This window comes from Nelumbo nucifera, chromosome 1 (genome assembly GCF_055504915.1).
Source record: "Nelumbo nucifera cultivar China Antique chromosome 1, China Antique-T2T, whole genome shotgun sequence".
Lineage (NCBI taxonomy): Eukaryota > Viridiplantae > Streptophyta > Magnoliopsida > Proteales > Nelumbonaceae > Nelumbo > Nelumbo nucifera.
The window spans coordinates 70,149,099-70,167,045 of record NC_142649.1 but is presented as its reverse complement, the minus strand read 5'-3'; the positions used below and the strand labels follow the sequence as shown (position 1 = coordinate 70,167,045).

Genomic DNA, 17,947 nt, shown 5'->3' with positions numbered 1-17,947 from the left:
AAGCGATCTTTTAGAGGTTGAGAGCCCATCCAAATATTTTCCTAGAAAATAACAGAATTACTAGAGTAGACATCATATCTTACATACTTGAGGAAATTAAGGAGGGTGCCTGAAATAGCCTTCCAAGGGGTTGTGAGTGAAGCCCGTCGAGATACCCCCGCATCCCAACTAGTCTCAGAACAACCATGAATGCTAGCCACCACCTCATGCCATAACCTCTCTCTTTCCAAGGGCCACCTCCAAAGTCACTTACCTAGAAGAACTTTGTTCTTCCTAGCTATCTGTCCTAGCCCTAGCCGCCCTTCTTTTTTGATTTAGCTCACTACTTCCCAACTAACCAAATGATCCTTTTTTCATTCCCTTGGCTCCCACAGGAAGTCCCTCATCAATTTTTGAATCCTCTTTGCTTAGGTATCCTAAAGACTGACAGGAAATAAATTGAAAGATTAGCCAGTGTAGCTTTTATTAAGGTCACTCTACCCCCTAAAGAAATGTAGTTCCTCCTCCAAGTTGCCAATTTTTTTTCCAAACTTTTCCACTACAGGGTTCCAAAACTGACTTTCCTTTGGGTTGGCACCTAGGGGAAGTCCTAAATAGGTCAAAGGCCACTTGGAATAGGAACAATCTAAGCAGGCAGCGATAGACTCCAAAACCCCTTCATCCAAGTTCAATCTAACCACACAACTCTTTTCAAAATTGATTTTCAAATTAGAGGCATTCTTAAAGAGGATAATTAGATTCTTCAAGTTTCTTACTTCCACCAAATCACAACCCTCACAAAAATGATAATGTTGTCTGCAAACTGAAGGTGGGTTATCGGAATTGTATCTCTACCTATTCTCCAACCTCTTAATAACCCAACCCTATTTGCATTTGATAAAAGTCTACTAAAAGCATCAGCAAGCAAAGTGAATAAGAAAGGGGATAGTGGATGACCTTGTCTTAGGACCCTACAGGCTGGGTAAAAAATCATTAACTACCCCATTGACTAGAACAAAAAAATGACAAGAGGAAAGGTATCCCTTCATCTATTTAGTATTTACACCATTTATTCCTAAACCCGCACTTCTTGAGCACCTCTAACAAGAAACGTTGGTTTACTAGATCATAGGCCTTTTCAAGACCCAATTTACAAACAAAGCCTTGATTACCTGATCTTCGCATTTCCTCCACACATTCATTTGCTATTAAAATTTGATCAATTATTTGTCTCCCCTAAACAAAAGCACCTTGAGCTTGACTGGGGATTGAGGGGAGCACCTTTTTGATCCTTAATGACAAGACCTTGGCCAAAATCTTGTAAATGCTAGTCACCAATCTGATAGGTCTAAAATCTTTTGGAATTAGGGCTAAAAAAGTAGCATTAACTCCTCGGCTTGTAAAGACCTTGAGCAAATCATCCTTAATGACATTCCAACAATCTTGAAAGAAAGCCATGGTAAAGCCATCCGTCCCTGGGGCTTTAGATCTATCCATAGAAAAGATAACAAGTCTAATTTCATCCTCCTCAAAGGGCCTTTCCAACTATCCTTTATTTTCCTCAGAAAGTCTTTGCCAAATAACACCTTCCAACTCCACCCTATTACCTAGAGGCCTCTTTAGAATAGATTTGAAGTGGGCAACAAAACAATTGGCTATCTTCTCTTGAGACTCATAAGTCACTTCATCCACTTCAAGCTTAGTCACCAAGTTTTTCCTCCTCCTCCCATTGGACATCTGATGGAAGAATTTAGTGTTTCCATCACCTTCCTTAATTCATTTGCATCTAGATTTTTGCCTCCTGGAAATTTCTTCCCTTAGTAGTACCTCTTCTAGATCCCCCTTCAACTTCAATTCTCACTTTGCATGTTCATGGCTCTTTGGGACTCCTTCCCATCTAACTCCTCTATCTGGGTTAGCAAAGATGATTTTGATTCCTTTAATCTCCCAAAGTGGTCTTTATTGCAATCCTTTAATTTTGATCTCAAACTTCTTAGTTTTTTTGTGGAATCTCACCCTTTTCCACCTCACCCCACTTATATCTTCCCTCCACCATTCTTCAATCTTCTTCACGAAGTCAGGGTGTGTTAGCTACATGTTTTCAAATCTGAAGGATCGAGGACCGAGCCTAAAAGGTTCCTGTCCTAACTCAATGGGGCAATGGTCAGAAGTAACTCTGGGTAAAGCTCTAGCTACCAAATCCCTCCAATTGACTTTCCCAATTTTCATTAAAAAGAAATCTGTCTAGCTTTGAACAAGTTGGGGTTTCCTGGTAATTAGACCATCTAAAGTGAGCTTGTAGCAAAGGAAGTTCCTTTAACTCGCAACATTTAATCAACTCATTGAACTTCGCTTCCTTGGGTGAAACTGGGTACTGAGAGGGCTTTATTTGGATACCTTCTATCGAGCTCGAGCTTTTATCTTCTAGAAACAATTGTTCGGTGTTGAAACCTTCATCCTCAAGAAAGGCCATTAACATCTGCTGATCTACGCTTCCAAGACTAACTGTATCCTCAGTGTCGGAGTCTAAACAGTTCTCTTCCTCCGACGAGAACTCCACTCTAATGAATTCAGTTTCACTACAACCTGCCGCTTTTGAAACCTCAGAAGACTTCGATTGAGCATGCGAAGGAGGCTTCTGGTATTTTGGATTGCGTCGTTCTGGGGAAATGGCTTGTTTTCCTTTGCTTGGGACCCAAAAACAAGATGAAATCGCTGCCGAATTGCTGTTTCCTGTTGCAGAGAGTTGAAGGGTGTTCGAAGGGGATGATGATGGACCAAACTTAGCGTCCATCGTTGCCCCAACAGGCTTGGTCACGTGCCCTTTTAAAGCAGCGTGTGTCTTGTTAAGAACTGGGCCAGCCTCTTTTAGAGTATGAGGCCCACTGAATCTGTTGACCAGCCCATTTGTTTCAATTGTGTCACCTTTTAAATGTTCCTCCCCCGCGACATGACTGCTTAAAGAGTCACGTGATTGACCCCGGTTCAGATGATCCACCTGACTCAAACCCATTCCGGTCCAAACCCTGATTTTCTCTCAATCCTTGCTCCATTTTTGTAATCTTTTGAACTTCCTGCGCATGCCTTGCATTAATTTCTCCTGTCACCACCTGGGCATAGCAACTGCCACATGTCTATCTTCTCCGCTCAACATTGTTTCCCCAGGTGCTAAAATCATCAACTTGCTTCTTTTCTTTTTTGTTTTCCACTTTTGACTTCGCCAATTTTATGCTAAAATCTCTGTATTGCAGTCCTCTCAAGCAGACCTGCTCTGTCTCCTCATCTTCTACCCTGCGACCTTCCTTTCACAACCGAGCTTCAATGGAGGTCACCAGCCAAACCGGGCATGGAAGTCCATCCACCAGTAAATCTATCCTTCTTGGAATGTCACAAGGTTTTACTCCACCAAGCTTTATCGCAGCTGAGTGAAGATCATAGACAAAAACAACATCTAACTTGGCCTCACATATGGAATCTATGGACTGCAACATATCTAGCTTCCAAAGGTTGAATGGAAGGCCAAGCAACCAGACAGTTACATTATCCTCAATATCAATAATTTTTGTATTTGAAACAGTGAAGGAACCTGCCTCTGACTGAAATTTTTTTTGCCATGATTTCTACTTCACTATCACCCAAATCAAGCACTGCCTTGCATCTGTCATAGGGTGTGATAACAATCGAGTTCTTCAGTCTTAACCCTCTCAGAATCACTTGTGCTATTCTTCTCCACTCAGAATCACTTGTGCTATTCTTCTTCAGTCTTTTGGTGGGCTTGGTGTTTCAACCACATACTTCCTTCCCCACTCCTCCTTTCCAGCTGAGGCTACTAACTTACAGTTTCTTCTTCCCTTTCCCACAATTACCAAACTCTGCTCAGAGATATCTTCTAATCTAGATTTTCTCTCCAGCTCTCTAGCCTTTGTCATTAACTCTGCTTGTTTGGATTTCAGTCGAAGCACACAATCTCTCAGCACCCCTATAATTTCCTTCCATCCTTGACCCTTTTTTCCTTCAGGGAAGCAAACTAGCTGCTTCCTTCTTTTATCAAAGTGTTCCTGTAATGCTATGTAGGAACATTTGGCATTCTTTTTTGCATTCCAGCACATACCTCTTTCTTGCTTCCAAGTGAAACTCCTTGTAGTTTTCTTGCTTTCCTTTAGAGCTTGCTCACGTAACGAAGTCCTGCAACCATTAAATCACTCCAAGGCCTTCCAGAAAAACCATTGCTTTCCTGGCCTCCCTAATCTTCAAACTCACCAGACCTTTGATCCTGATATGAGATGGATAACAAGATACTTGAATGCTACGATGATGAGCTGGTGAAATCTGGGTCGTGAGATAAGAGTGGTGTAATGGGTCACCCATAGCTCCATGATATCTTGTTTAGAATATGACTTGCATCTGGGAATGGACTTATTAACTTTTGTTTGGCAAAATCCTTTTTTTTTTAATTTTCTGATCGCAATATTTTTTTTTTTAATTTTTTGCTTATATGTTTTATATGACTTTGTATTTCTTTAAAAAAATAAAATCTTAATGTTGCATTTAAGTGAAAAAATACAATGAGATGACGAGATATGCAACTTTTGTCTTGTTAAACTAATTATTTACTTTTATAACATGCAAATTCAGATCCTTTTCAGTTGCTATTGGCATGTATCAAATTTACTTCTATGATCCTGCTATTGGATACCTTTATAATTTCTAATTATTGCAATTTCTCTACTTTAACAGGTCCATTTAACTGAGAGAGAAAGGCAGAAGCTTCAAGTGTGGTCCCGAATCATGCCTTACAGAGAGTCTTTTGCTTGGGCTTTGGTTCCACTGTTTGATAACCACATTGCTGCATCTTCTGGTGGTGCTACCTCTCCTAGCAGCCCCCTTGCCGCTAGTATGTCTGTGTCAAGTTCCCAAGAGAGTGCTGAACCTGTTACAAGAATTATGTTAGATGGGAAACCAACCCAATATTCAAGTGAAAGCTGTGTTGTCGAAATTTCAAACCTAAATAAGGTTAAAGAATGCTATACTGAGGACTCACTTCAGGTGTGGCTATTGTTTTCTTTTTTTATTGTTTTTAATGTCTGTGTTCTCCCAAATTGAATCAAATATGGCTCGATCTTTTGGTTTTATATTCCTTTTTAAGTTTCTGTGGTGGCTTACGATAACCATCTAATTTTTTAATTCATACATCAAGACATGGACATGGCACTGAGCATAGAAGAATGGTGGAACAGGATTAATGTAGCCGACCCCATATAGTTGGGACAGGGCTTTGTTGAGTTGAACTTGATGTCTATATGACATAGAAGTTAAAGCTACTGAGGAAAGAGTCTTCCAGCTGACATTGTCCTTTCCTCTTCTGTTTTCTGTTTTCCCCCTTTTCCATATCTTTCTTCAAATTATTTTGCATTCAGAGCACAGCTTATGCTTTCTTCTCTGTATTCAGTCCTGTTTTCTTTCTGGTGGTAATGACATGGGTGATGGACATTTCTTCAGTAATTTAATGGTGAAGATTGTGAATCACACATTTTTCCATTGCATATTTGCATCAACACCTCACCCCTTAAATTTTTTTTTGAAAGGTAATGTAAAGATTTTATTGATGAAAGAGGAGAATAGTACAGCAACTTCCCGGCAGACAGAGGAATGAGGATTAACCAGGAAAAAAAACCAGCTTACAAATTCCACAAAGAATGAGAGTTAATCAACTGGAACATATTGTGGTGCTTAAACTCATTGATTACAAATATCCAAGAGATCAATTTGTTCCCAGCATTCTGGACTAGCTCATCTTTCAGACTAGATTGACACAAGAGCAGCTGTAGGAATGGTTTTCCAAATCAGCTTCCCTTTCTTCTTCAAACTAGGCAGCTTCCAGCAACATATTAAATCTTTGACAGAACCCGGCATGACCCAGCAAATGCCAGTAGCCTTGAGGAAATGCTCCCAAACCTTAGCAGAGATAGAACAATGATTGCTTAGGTGATCAGTAGTCTCAGGAAGGAGCCCACATAGACCACACTTCAGATCTTGGAGCTGCATCCCTTGCCTACCCAGATTGGCTTTAGAAAGGTGTTTATTCAGCACCAAAACCCAGACCAAAAAAATTGACTTAGAAGGAGTCATTGGGTTCCAGACCTATTTGCTAGGGAAGCCAATAATGTTTGCCTTGCTAAGGTTAGATGCCAAGGGTTTAACTGAATAACAGCCATTTCCACTCCACTTCCATCTCTACTCATCCTCAAGGTTTGTAGAAATAGCTTGCCTCTGTAAGAGCTGCAGCAACCCCAACATCTCATCCAATTCCCAGTCAAAAAGGTTTCATCTAAACTGAGGGCTCCAGGACAAGAAACTCTCAGTCATATCACAGGAGTCAGCTACTGAGGCATCTTGGTTAACAGAGAACACTGAAAGAGGAGGGGGAAAACCTCTAAAGGGCTATCCAAGCACCATGGATACTTCTCGAATCTCAGCCTATCACCTCTGCTAATCTTGAAACCCAAACCCTCAGAGAAAACAGGGAGTGACTTCTTGATAAAATAAAACAGTGAGTGACTTCATGATTCCTTTCCACAGAGAGAGCAACCCCAGCTGGGTAGAGGGTCCAAGGAGATCCAGTTACCCCAATCGACACCATATTTAGTGGCTATTAGAATCCTCCACCAAGAATTTCTCAGACCCAAATCTCCATAGCCAATTTGCTCAGAAGAGCAGTATTAAATACCTTTATTTTCTTTATTCTCAAGCCACCTTCCTCCACTGGCAAGCAGACTTGATCCCAATTAACAAGATGGGTTTTTTTTTCTTCTTCCCAGCTTCTCCAAAGGAAGCTTCTCTGCAAGGTCTCTAATTTCTTGGCTATTTTAGAAGGGAAAGGAAATAAAGAGAGAAAATAAGTAGGAACGTTTGAAAGAGTACTCTTTATAAGAGTCACTCTACACTCTGAAGAGAGATATTTTGCCATCCAGGAAGATAATTTCTTTTCCATCTGCTCAATTATTGGGTCACAAATAGAAGAGGAGGTACATTTTGCCCCAAGGGGAAGCCCTAGGTATTTCACTGGGAGATAATTCACCTGACAAGCCAACAGCCAACTCCTCCAAGTTATCTACTTGACGAATTCCCCTCCAAAAAACCAGCCAACTCTTCTTGAATCATGTAGTTTGCACAATTTTTTTTTTTAAATATTTGGCATTTGGAAATCCTGAAACTGTTTAACTTGTTTTTTTATTCTCAAAAATAGAATAGAGAATTGAATTGCCTCATGGCCGAGATTTGTATTTTTAGTGCACTATGAACTCAGTGAAATTGAAATAATCCCTTAAGAAATTCGCTCAATTTAAAATTCTGTTCTGCTTATTTGTTCTAGAGTCCAAAACTAATGGTATCTAATATCTTATGTTGTTCTTTAACACCCTAAAAATTTTCTTTGATAGGATCCTAAACGGAAGGTTCATAAGCCAGTGAAAGGTGTTCTGAGGTTGGAAATTGAAAAGCTACAATCTGGCCATTTTGATCTGGACAATATTTCAGAATGTGGCAGCGTGACCAACGATTCAATTGATGCTGGCGACCGTTTTGCTGATTCTGCATTCTCTAAATGCCTCAGTAATGGTTCTGAAGGTGCTCGGAATGGCAATTCTAGATGGAATGTCCTTGAGAGTAAAGAATTGCGCAGAAATGGTTCCAGTGTTGTTACTGGAAATAATCCTGATTTCAGTGCTGATGATGTAAGTATTAAGCTCACATTCAACATTCATATTCTTTCAATGGGCTTGGTATAATTTATCTTCTCTCTCTCTCTCTCTCTCTGATTGCCTAGGGGGTTCATAAAAAGGATGCTGTGGTAAAAAAAAAGCATAGAAGAAGATAAAAAGAGGAAAAACAGAGCTCCAAGCTCACCTACTCCATGTATACAACCTATATAATTTCATGCCTCTCAAAAGGGTAAACAACTATAAATTGGAAAATAGTTGCTGAATCCTCTTGAGCTAGATCACAGATTACAGCTGAATGGAGCCCTCCACCTTCCCCATATTTCAAGCTGAATTTTGATGGGTGCAATCTTGGAAACCCAGGGTTCTCAGGAGTGGAGGCATAATTAATTGGATATTGTGGAAATATAACAGCTATATATTCAGGTCCTATTTGGGGTTAGGGCTTTAACCAAGCAGAGCTCAGTGCTGTCCTCATGGGTCTTGAAAGTTATTGGATTTACTCATGGGTTGTGTTGTAATGGAGTGGTTGGGAACAAATTAGGTGGGTACTTGGGGGTACAGATGCATGGCCAGGGATATAATTAATGAACTGTGGACTAGCATCATGTGGATACCTAGATCTGCCAACAGTCTAGCAGATGGGTTAGCAAAAAACAGCACTTGTTGTCGGGCTTAGTCTCTCGGGGGGGGGGGGACTTGTAAGCAACAATTTTTGTAATGGTGGTTAACTGTGGCTATATCTACCATCTTATGATGCACTTTGAACGTATATTTCTTTCATTATCAATGAATACTTTGTTACTGATAAAAAGGGTAAACAACCATAACTGCCAAAGAGACCCCTCAGGTGGAATCCCAATTACTCCTAGGAAATGACATAGAGTGAGGTTCCCTGAAGCAACCAGAACCAGTGGTTCACAGACATCACAATAGCAATTACCACCTTGGCTCTGCTCTGCTTCCTGGGAAAGGGAGGTGAAAAATTACTCCTAGGAAATGAACTAGACTGAGGTTCCCCCAAGCAACTAGCATCAGAGGCATTGCAAGATAGAGCAGTTGCCACATTGGTTCTGCTTTTGCTTCCCAGTGTGGAGATTTTGTCCACCCAAGAAAGGTGAACAATGTTTGTGGTCCTTGGTAGAGTCACGTGGAGTGGATAAACAGGATTAATGTAGCCCCGACCCACATATAGTTAGAATAAGGTTTTGCTGACCTCTGATGGGAGTGTTTTGTTGGAGAATATGTGGAAACAACCATGATTGTGTTTCCCAATAATACCTAAAGTTTGTAATAGAGAGAAAGGAATAAATCAACAAAAACAGAAAGAAGTGATGTTATTTAAGAGTGGTTTAAATGCATAAATAATCAGCACACCAGACTTTCTTTAGACTTTAAGATACTTATGTCATAGTGAACTTAAATCTGGTGTAGCAGTTTAAAACAAGATATGCATGTTTTTTTCCTTTATGGTGGTTAATTGTAATGTATTGTAAATTAGCAATAGGTTGATTCAATTGTGAAACAGGGGGTGAACAGGAAACTGTTGTACTGGGGGGTAACCATATAACCATGCATGCAAAATTACAAGTTGGGTTGTATAACTAACGTTACCCTAACAAAAGGGGTTTAGCCTATTCTTTTAGTTTACATACCATTATTTTATTAATTACAATAAGATTATAAACTAAATAATACAAATCATTTGTATCGTAATGGGTCTAACATGTAAATAAAATAGTGTGGCAAGATCTTAGAACATGAAGTTTCATTGTTATGTTGGTTCTACAGTTTTGGTAAAGAGGGTCTACTTTGCTAACTATGATGAAAAGCTTTTTCAAGCTCAGTGGTTGCTGATTCAAATAAAACTGCAAACAGGAAAAATTTTAAATCACTACTTTGTTCCACCATGTGTAACTGTTTAAAATTGTCTTGATTCAAGAAGTCTGTTATTCAAATGAAACTTCATACAAGAAAATTTTTAATTACTACTTTTTCCACCATGTATAACTTTGCAAGTTTATCATGATTCAAGAAGTCTATTGATTCTTTGGTATGATTTCTCTTGAATTCTTGCACGTATTGGCTTATGTTTCAATTTTTTGGTTAATATCAACTATATTGGTTCATTGACAGTTCCATGCTTTTGACTTCCGTACTATGACAAGAAGTGAACCATTTTCAGAGCTTCTTCATTGTCTTTATTTGTATCCATTGACTGTCAATTTGAGTCGGAAAAGGAATTTATTTATAAGGGTGGAATTGAGAAAAGATGATGCAGATATCCGTAAGCAACCTGTTGAGGTACGTGTTTGTTAGTCAAATTTTAGAAACAGTTAAATAGAGATCTATTAACGCCATTAGCTGACACTCTTTGTACTAGGCAATGTATCCAAGAGGCCCAGGTTTATCGCTTCAGAAGTGGGTTCATACCCAAGTAGCTGTTGGTGCTCGGGTGGCCTGTTACCATGATGAAATTAAGCTCTGTCTTCCTGCTCTTTTGGCACCGCAACATCATATTTTATTTACTTTCTTTCATATTGATCTTCAAACAAAAGTTGAAGCTCCAAAACCTGTAAGTTGTTGTGTTAAAAATTTTCTAAGTCCATTTCAAGTATAGAATTCTGGAGCATGCTTCATTGTCTATTTGAGCTTGGAAAGCCACAGTTATTTTGATTACATCATGAATATGTTCTGGGCTGTCTATATGTTTTTGCACATTCATATTTTTGTTGATTTGCAAATATTGATGACAGACCTTATGCATATGAAAATTTATGCAATTTAAACTTCTAATCCTGTATGATAGTTTAAAACTGACAAAATGCTCATTATGTCAAATGAACTTGCAGGTGATAGTTGGTTATGCTGCACTCCCATTGTCTGCACATATTCAGTATGTCCTTTCTGTACCTAAGATTTTTCACATTTTTTTTTTTAATTTTCTCTTGTTCTTTTATCTGTGTTGCCACATTTGTTTCTAGTGGTTAGATAACTCCAGTTACTTTTGTGCACTTGCACTAAGTACTTAATTGGTTGTTTATTTCTGTACAATGTATTTAAGGCAATCGTGGTGACTGGACCTCCTAATATAATGGGACCAGTGATGCAAAGGTGGTGCTTGCCTCATCAAGCAATCTATTTTGTGGAAGAGTTTAGAATAAACAAAAATGATAGTGGCCTATTTGATAGAATAAAGGAAAAAATGGTTGGAATGGGGAATGACCTATTTGTATAAAAGAATGCAAGTAAAGGATTAGCTTATTGCGTTTAAACTTTAATGGCTATGATAGGCCCCAATTAATGCCAGGAAGAGGAAAGGTCAACAATCAGCTAAGGGGGGGGGGGGAAATAATTGAACAATTAATCACATGAGGGCAATTATAGCTGGAGGGAATAAGGAGAGTCTTGGGGCATTTATAGCTATGTCAGTTATGAATAAGAAGAGTTTTTGGGCATTTATAACTAGGCCAGCTGGGCATTTATAGAGGGAGTCAGTTATGCTATCAGTAGAGTATAAGAAGGGGCTTTGGGGGATGGGGGTGGTATGTTTTTCTTTGAGTGAAGAATATTGTGAGTGTTTGGGAGAGCCGGCGGTCTCTCGAAGAACTGACCAACTGTTAATGTTTTCTGCTGAATGAATACTAGTTTCTTTTGTTGATGTTCGAGTGTGTGAACTCTGCTGTGAGTCTAAGAACTGTGTGTGAAGTTTCTGGGTCATATCAGGCTATTGGAAAGCTTTTGGATTAGTAAGTCAAGCAGATGATCATGGAATTTTAAGGAGATATATGGTGGGGGAGGGGCAACGCGATTGTGTTCTGCTTGCATTTCATGGATATGTTATTGTTTATTGCATTTATTTACTTTTTAGAATATGTGGTGAGGGATTAGGAAATTGACTGCCATTTCCTTGGGTTGTGCTGTTTTAGAGGTGCCTCTCAAATACTCGAAACTTCGTCATGGGGCTGTTGGATTTTGAATTTGTGTATTCAAGTGTGGGAGCAAAAAGATTTTACTAACTGGCTGGAGGATTCTACTTGCACCTAAATAAAGAAAAAAACCAAATCCAAATACAAGAAACAAATGGACAGGAGATTAGAAAGTGATAGAAAATCTCACCATTCGCTTTGCCATCGGATGCCCTAATGAGGAGATAAACAATAGGAAGGTCTCCTCTTTTGACACAAGTCACAAGTGTTAACTTTCCTATGAAAACTTCCCAAGGGAAAATTTTGATTTTATGTGGAATTGATCTGCACCAAATTTCTTTTACAGTAAATGGCTGCATTGGAATGGAGGGCTGAGTAAAGACCTTAAAGGAAGGACGCACAAGTAAAGGAACCTGAAGGAGAGTGAGTCCATATCTAACCATCAGAGTTTAAGGGGTCCTAGAACACCATCCAGAATTTCCAGAATTCTATGAAGACTAGGAAGCTCAAGAGTCTTTACTTTTTCACCCATCCATCTTGCATATGCATTTCTGCTACCCATTTTTTGGACACCATGTTTATTGACTGCTCAACATTTTTCTCCATACGGCCTAGCTGGCCTTACAACTATTTTATAGAAATTTCCTTTAAATCTAAGTGGTATTTGCCTATTACATAAGACTCTGGTTTCCCCCTTCCGTTTTGCCCATCCTGCTCTAATTCTATGGGTAACATCCTCAATCTCAATTGCCCATCCTGCTCATGTCATAAATCAATTTGAAGACTGAACATAATAAGAGAGAACATAGAGGAAGAAAGAAAAGAACAATCACTGGAGAGAGAAAAAATGTCCACCTACTAGCCATTTTGTATTTATATGTTCTCTAATGCAAATCAAAGTAACCAAAATGCCCTACTTAAGCGAGCTATTTGAAAAGACTTGAATAGCCTGCTGTCTACTACAAAAAACTTCTAACATGGCTCTTATAAACATGTTGCAGCTGCCACAAGCACCTGAACTCATGGAAACTTTTTCTTTTTTCTTGTTGGTTAATTGTGTGAGAAGTTGATACTGTTTTCAGTGTTAGATTCCTTAGAAGAGATGAAGAGAGGAAGAGAAGAGAGACAAGAATTTGGAGCTGTCAAAAGTGTTTGGGCAGCAGCCCCACTTACTATTTATAATGGGGTGACCATAGTACAAAGGAAAAACACACAAATACTCCCGATGCTAGTAAAAACATAAGAAACAGGATAGAAACCAGCAAACTACACTACAAAACTCCCCCTCAAGTTGGGTCATAAATATCAATCATTCCCAACTTGTTAAAAAGATCCATATGAAGAGAGGTGGGGACTCCTTTTGTAAGAATATATGCTAACTGATTCGAGGAGGTAATGTAAGGAGTACAAATATCTCCGGTCTCCAACTTCTCGTTGATGCAGTGCTTGTCAATTTCAATATGCTTCGTTTTTTCATGGAGAATAGGGTTGTTGACAATACTAATAGTAGCTTTGTTATCGCAATATAATTACTTTGGGCTGATCACAGGAAGCCCCAACTCAAGAAGCATATTTTTTACCCATAACATCTTAGTCACCCCATTTACTATTGCACGGTACTTTGCCTTTGCACTTGAGCGGGCCACCATTGATTGCTTCTTATTCCAAGTTATTAAGTTCCCTTTCACAAAAATGCAATTTCTAGAAGTTGACCTCCTATGACCTATCATCTATAGAGCTTGCCTAATCTGCATTTGTGTAGGCTTCAACCCTTAAGTGTCCATTATTAGCAAACAATACACATCTAACTGGATGTTTCTTTAAATACTTAAATGTTCTTTTAGCTTCTAAGACACGAGATGTTTTAGGAGCATGCATATGCTGACTGAGAACACCAACAACATATGTAATTTTAGATTGGGTCATAGAAAGGTATAACAACCACCCGTCAAGTCTTTGAAACTATCTAACATCTACCACAAAATCCCTTGTACAATCTCCCAACCTATGATTAGGCTCAATTGCAGTGTTAACTAGTTTACACCCAAGTTTACCTGTATCTTGTTAAGAGATCTTGGATATATTTCTGTTGGGAAATGAAGATGCCCTGTTTTAACCTAGCAACTTCAATCCGAAGAAAATATTTAAGAGGACTTAGATCGTTAACCTCAAATTGAGAAGCCAGGAACTGTTTCAACCTTTGTATCTCTATCTCCCATTCATCTGTGATGATGATATTTTCCACATATACAATGAGAACAACAATTTTCCAGCTTTCTTCTTCACAAACATCATATGATCTGATTGGCATTGTTTGAACCCCATCTATTGAACTGCTTTGTTGAATCGGCCAAACCACACCCTTGATGATTGTTTCAATCCATATAGAGACTTCTTGAGATGACAAATTTTCCCTTCACTTCATTTTTTATAAAAAACTTGGAGGCTTAACTATGTACATTTCTTCTAAGCCTTCATTCAAGAAAACATTCTCACATCAAGTTGATGAAGTTGCCATCCCTAATTGGCTACCAAGAACAATAAAACCTGTATAAAGTTCGTCTTTGCAATGGCTGCAAATGTCTCCATGTAATTAAACACCATACATCTACGTGAAACCTTTTGCTACCAGTCTCGCTTTATATCTTTCAATGGATCCATCAACTTTTGTGCTTTACTATAGAGACCCACTTACACCCAATAGGTTTGTTTTCCTTTAGGAAGATCAACTAGTTCCCACATGTTGTTCTTAGTAGGGCATTGACGTCTTCCAACATTGCATATATGTCCATTTAGGAGATTCTAGGGCCTCTGCAATGGATTTAGGTATAGACACACTAGACGTAGTAGAAATGTATGCATAGTAGGAAGAAGATAAAGAATCAAGAGAGGTGTAGTGAGCAATAGGGTGCTTGGTAGTGCAAGATATGACACCCTTACGATGTGTAATAGGAACATTAAGATCATAAATGATAGGTGGCGAGAGTAAGGGACCACAGTTTTTGGCTGCTCTACTATTGGTGGCACATATTGGACCTACCGACGATAAGGATCACGAGAAAAGGACGACAAGGACACGAAGGACAAGTAGGATACCTCCCCCTGAGGAGAAGTACGAGAAGGGGATGAAACAAGAGGATTTTGTAGAAGTGACAGGAATGGACATAGGAAACAGAACTTGCCTTTGCCCCTCTCATCACAACTCTCCCCTGATGAGGTAGGGAAATAAGACTGGGATTTAAAGAATATGACATTTAAAGAAACCTAAGACTTAAGAGGTCATAGGGTTATAACACTTATAACCCTTTTGAGAAGAAGGATACCTGAGAAAGACACAAGGAATAGATTTAGGGCCAAGTTTACCTTGTGAAGGCGACTAGTCATGATTCATGAACAGAACATTTACACCCAAAAGCCCAAAGAGGATAGAAATCAGAGGAGTTTGGGGATGAAGGAGCTGATGGGGCCCTTTACTCAAGAATTCTGCTAGGCATATAATTGATCAAGTTTGAGAAGGACATCACCCCAAAATTTCTTTGACATGTGCATCTGTAACATTAATCCACAAATAACTTCTAACAAGTGTGTTTTTTCTTTCTGCAGCACCATTTTGTTGAGGTGTTTGAGTGCAAGAGCTATGGTGTAACATCCCATTTACAGAGAAATGTTCATTGATATCTGCAGTGAAGTACTCCTTGGCATTATCGATTGAAAAATCTCAACATCGACATGAAACTGAGTGTACACCATATGTGAGAAATCCTTAACGACAACGAAGCAAATATACCCATGTATAGCGAGAATAGTCATCATTAAATGTTATAAAGAATCTGTAGCCTCCGTTGGCCAAAATGGTAGCAGGACCCCACACATTGGAGTGGGAAAGATGTCCCAATGTTTGCTCAGTTGACAAGTCTGGCATTGTAAAAGTGTAAAAGAGGAGACAGACATAGACTGAATGCAGCTGTATACATAGTTGACCAGCCTAGGGCATTTTTTTTTGATTGTTGACCAGCCTAGTGCATTGGAACATAAACTGAATGCAGCTGTATACATAGTTGTGATCCCACACCAGAAATTGAAGGGGATAGATGCATTAAACAGGTCACTCAGACATCCCACGAACTGCTGGAATATTCCATTAGGGTGTCAGTACCTGTAGATCATTAATAGGGAAGAAAACTTCCAAATAGGAACTTTTCGCATGGTCCACGAACAGGTCTGAAAGAATCTGCCTTGGTTCTACAACCAAGGACAAAGAATAAAATAAAAGAAAAAGAGGAGTTGCTTCGGTCAGATCAATGTGTTCTGTTGTTCCTCCAAGTATGGTGAAGAAAACCAAAAAGGATGGAAAGAGCACAGTATAGAGAACTAGAGAAGTCCTTTCTAATCAGATCTATGGCTCTGATACCATGTTTTCAGTGTTAGATTTCCTTGGGAGAAGAGTAGAAGAGTAGAAGAGAGGAAGAGAAGAGAGACAAGTATTTTGGCGGCTCCACTTATTATTTATAATAGAGCAACCATAATATAAAGGGAAAAGACGTAAATACCCCTGGTCCTAGTAAAAACATATAAGAAATGGGATAGAAACCAGCAAACTACACTACAACAGATTGGTTAAATTTTCGCAAAAAAAAAAAAAAAAAACTACACTACAACAGATACTGTCAATGTCATATGATATGGTTTGACATCTTTTAATTATTTTTGGATTCTTACCAATGTGTTTATCTTGTGAGTATCTGAAAGATGCTTGTTTGGCCTCAGGTTACATTCTGAAATTTCCCTTCCGATTATGAGAGAGCTGGTTCCACACTATCTGCAAGACAATGGCAAGGTATATTTTGATCATTTTCTTTGGGTTGTGACTTGGGAAAATTCCATTTTAGTATAAACCAGGTGTAACTCTAATACAAAAGTACTTATTTTTAAAAGAGAAAGTGTTGCCATATTTGCTTAAAAAGTTATCTCTAATGTACAAATATTATCATTGTTTCACTTTCATCATGGAGCTTTCTCAGATATAAAAAATTGGGTCTGCCGAACTTGACCTTCTTTTTCTTTTTCTTTTTCTATTACCTCTTTTATTATGTTATATTTTTTGGGGACAAAAATCTCTTATGTGTTTTGGTTTGTAAGCTGGGATCCCACCTACAGACTCATGGTTATGGTGAAAATTCCAACCACTTGATCTTGTTTTTGTTGACAAGTTTGTGTTTTTCTTTTTCTTTTTTTTCCTAAATGTTTGAATACTATATTTGACTTTTTATTTGATGCCAATTTGCTTTAACTTGTTCTTTTTGAAAAGTACTTAGATGCAAAGTAATCATTGCACATAATTAAGTGGCTCATCAATACATGGTGGAACGGGAAAAATTGAGATTTTGAAGAAAGTCATGGAGGGAGAGTTCGAAGTAGTGGGAAGGTGGAGAAAGGAAATCTCGTTCGAAGCAAAGCAATACAAACTAGAAGAAGTGAAAACGAGGCTTCTGGTATTTCTGAAGATAAGAGAAGAAAAAAGAGCCACAGTGTATATCCAAAGGGAGGTAGTAGCATGGCTGAAAGGTTTCCTAGATGTAGCTTTAGTGTCAAGGAAAATGCAAGCCTGGAAGAACTCAATCAAAACCAATGGAAAGGAGTTTGTAGCTGAACTTCGACTAAATAGGAAGGGCTGGTTTGTAACAGTTTCAGAATGGTTCGGTGAAGGTAGAAGACAAATGATTTGTATTCCTATGGGAAAACAGAGCAAGGGGTGGTTGCTGTTCGTAAAGGAATTGCAGATGTTCTTATGGAGAAACGAAAACAGGCCAACGAATATCCAACCCAACCAAGCTCTAGAAAATCTATTGCATACAGTTGGTGAAAAGGAAGTTGCAGGGAAGTAAGACCAAGCATACCAGAACTGACGTAAAAAATATGTGATACTTGCAAACAAAAGAGTAGGCAGCTGGGGATGTGTCGCAGAGGAGATTAAAAGAAAACTGAAAGTGGACGGAAGCATCGTTCTTCGGCCATTTCAAGAAGATAAGGCATTACTAGAACTAGAAGCAGACAATCAGGTGGAAGAAATACATGCTCTTCCCATTCAGACTGCTAAAGGAGTAATGGTGATCTGTCAGTGGTGTCTGAATGAGAATCGTGTAAGATCAGACAAAAACCTTTTGCATCAAGGTGCTAGGACTCCCATTTCATCTTTGGTCCTGTGAAAACTTCAAATAAATCGCAGATCTGTGCGGCGGTGTTCTGGAGGAAGTGGACGTATCTAATATTAGAGCAGTTTCAATGAAACTGGGGGAGTTAAAGTAGAATCAATATCGAGAA

The 17,947-nt window shown here is 38.8% G+C and overlaps 1 protein-coding gene across 3 annotated transcripts in view; it reads left to right on the top strand.

Annotated features, from left to right (window-relative positions):
- Positions 1–17,947, top strand: part of SPK1 (guanyl-nucleotide exchange factor) — an 80,617-nt gene that overhangs the window by 13,077 nt on the left and 49,593 nt on the right. For all 3 annotated transcript variants that reach the window (XM_088902660.1, XM_010280323.3, XM_010280322.3), the window contains 6 exons: positions 4,717–5,025; positions 7,419–7,712; positions 9,834–10,001; positions 10,081–10,272; positions 10,550–10,593; positions 16,394–16,463. In XM_088902660.1, the coding sequence (XP_088758786.1) occupies positions 4,717–5,025; positions 7,419–7,712; positions 9,834–10,001; positions 10,081–10,272; positions 10,550–10,593; positions 16,394–16,463 (1,077 nt within the window). The remainder of the gene's footprint in view (positions 1–4,716; positions 5,026–7,418; positions 7,713–9,833; positions 10,002–10,080; positions 10,273–10,549; positions 10,594–16,393; positions 16,464–17,947) is intronic.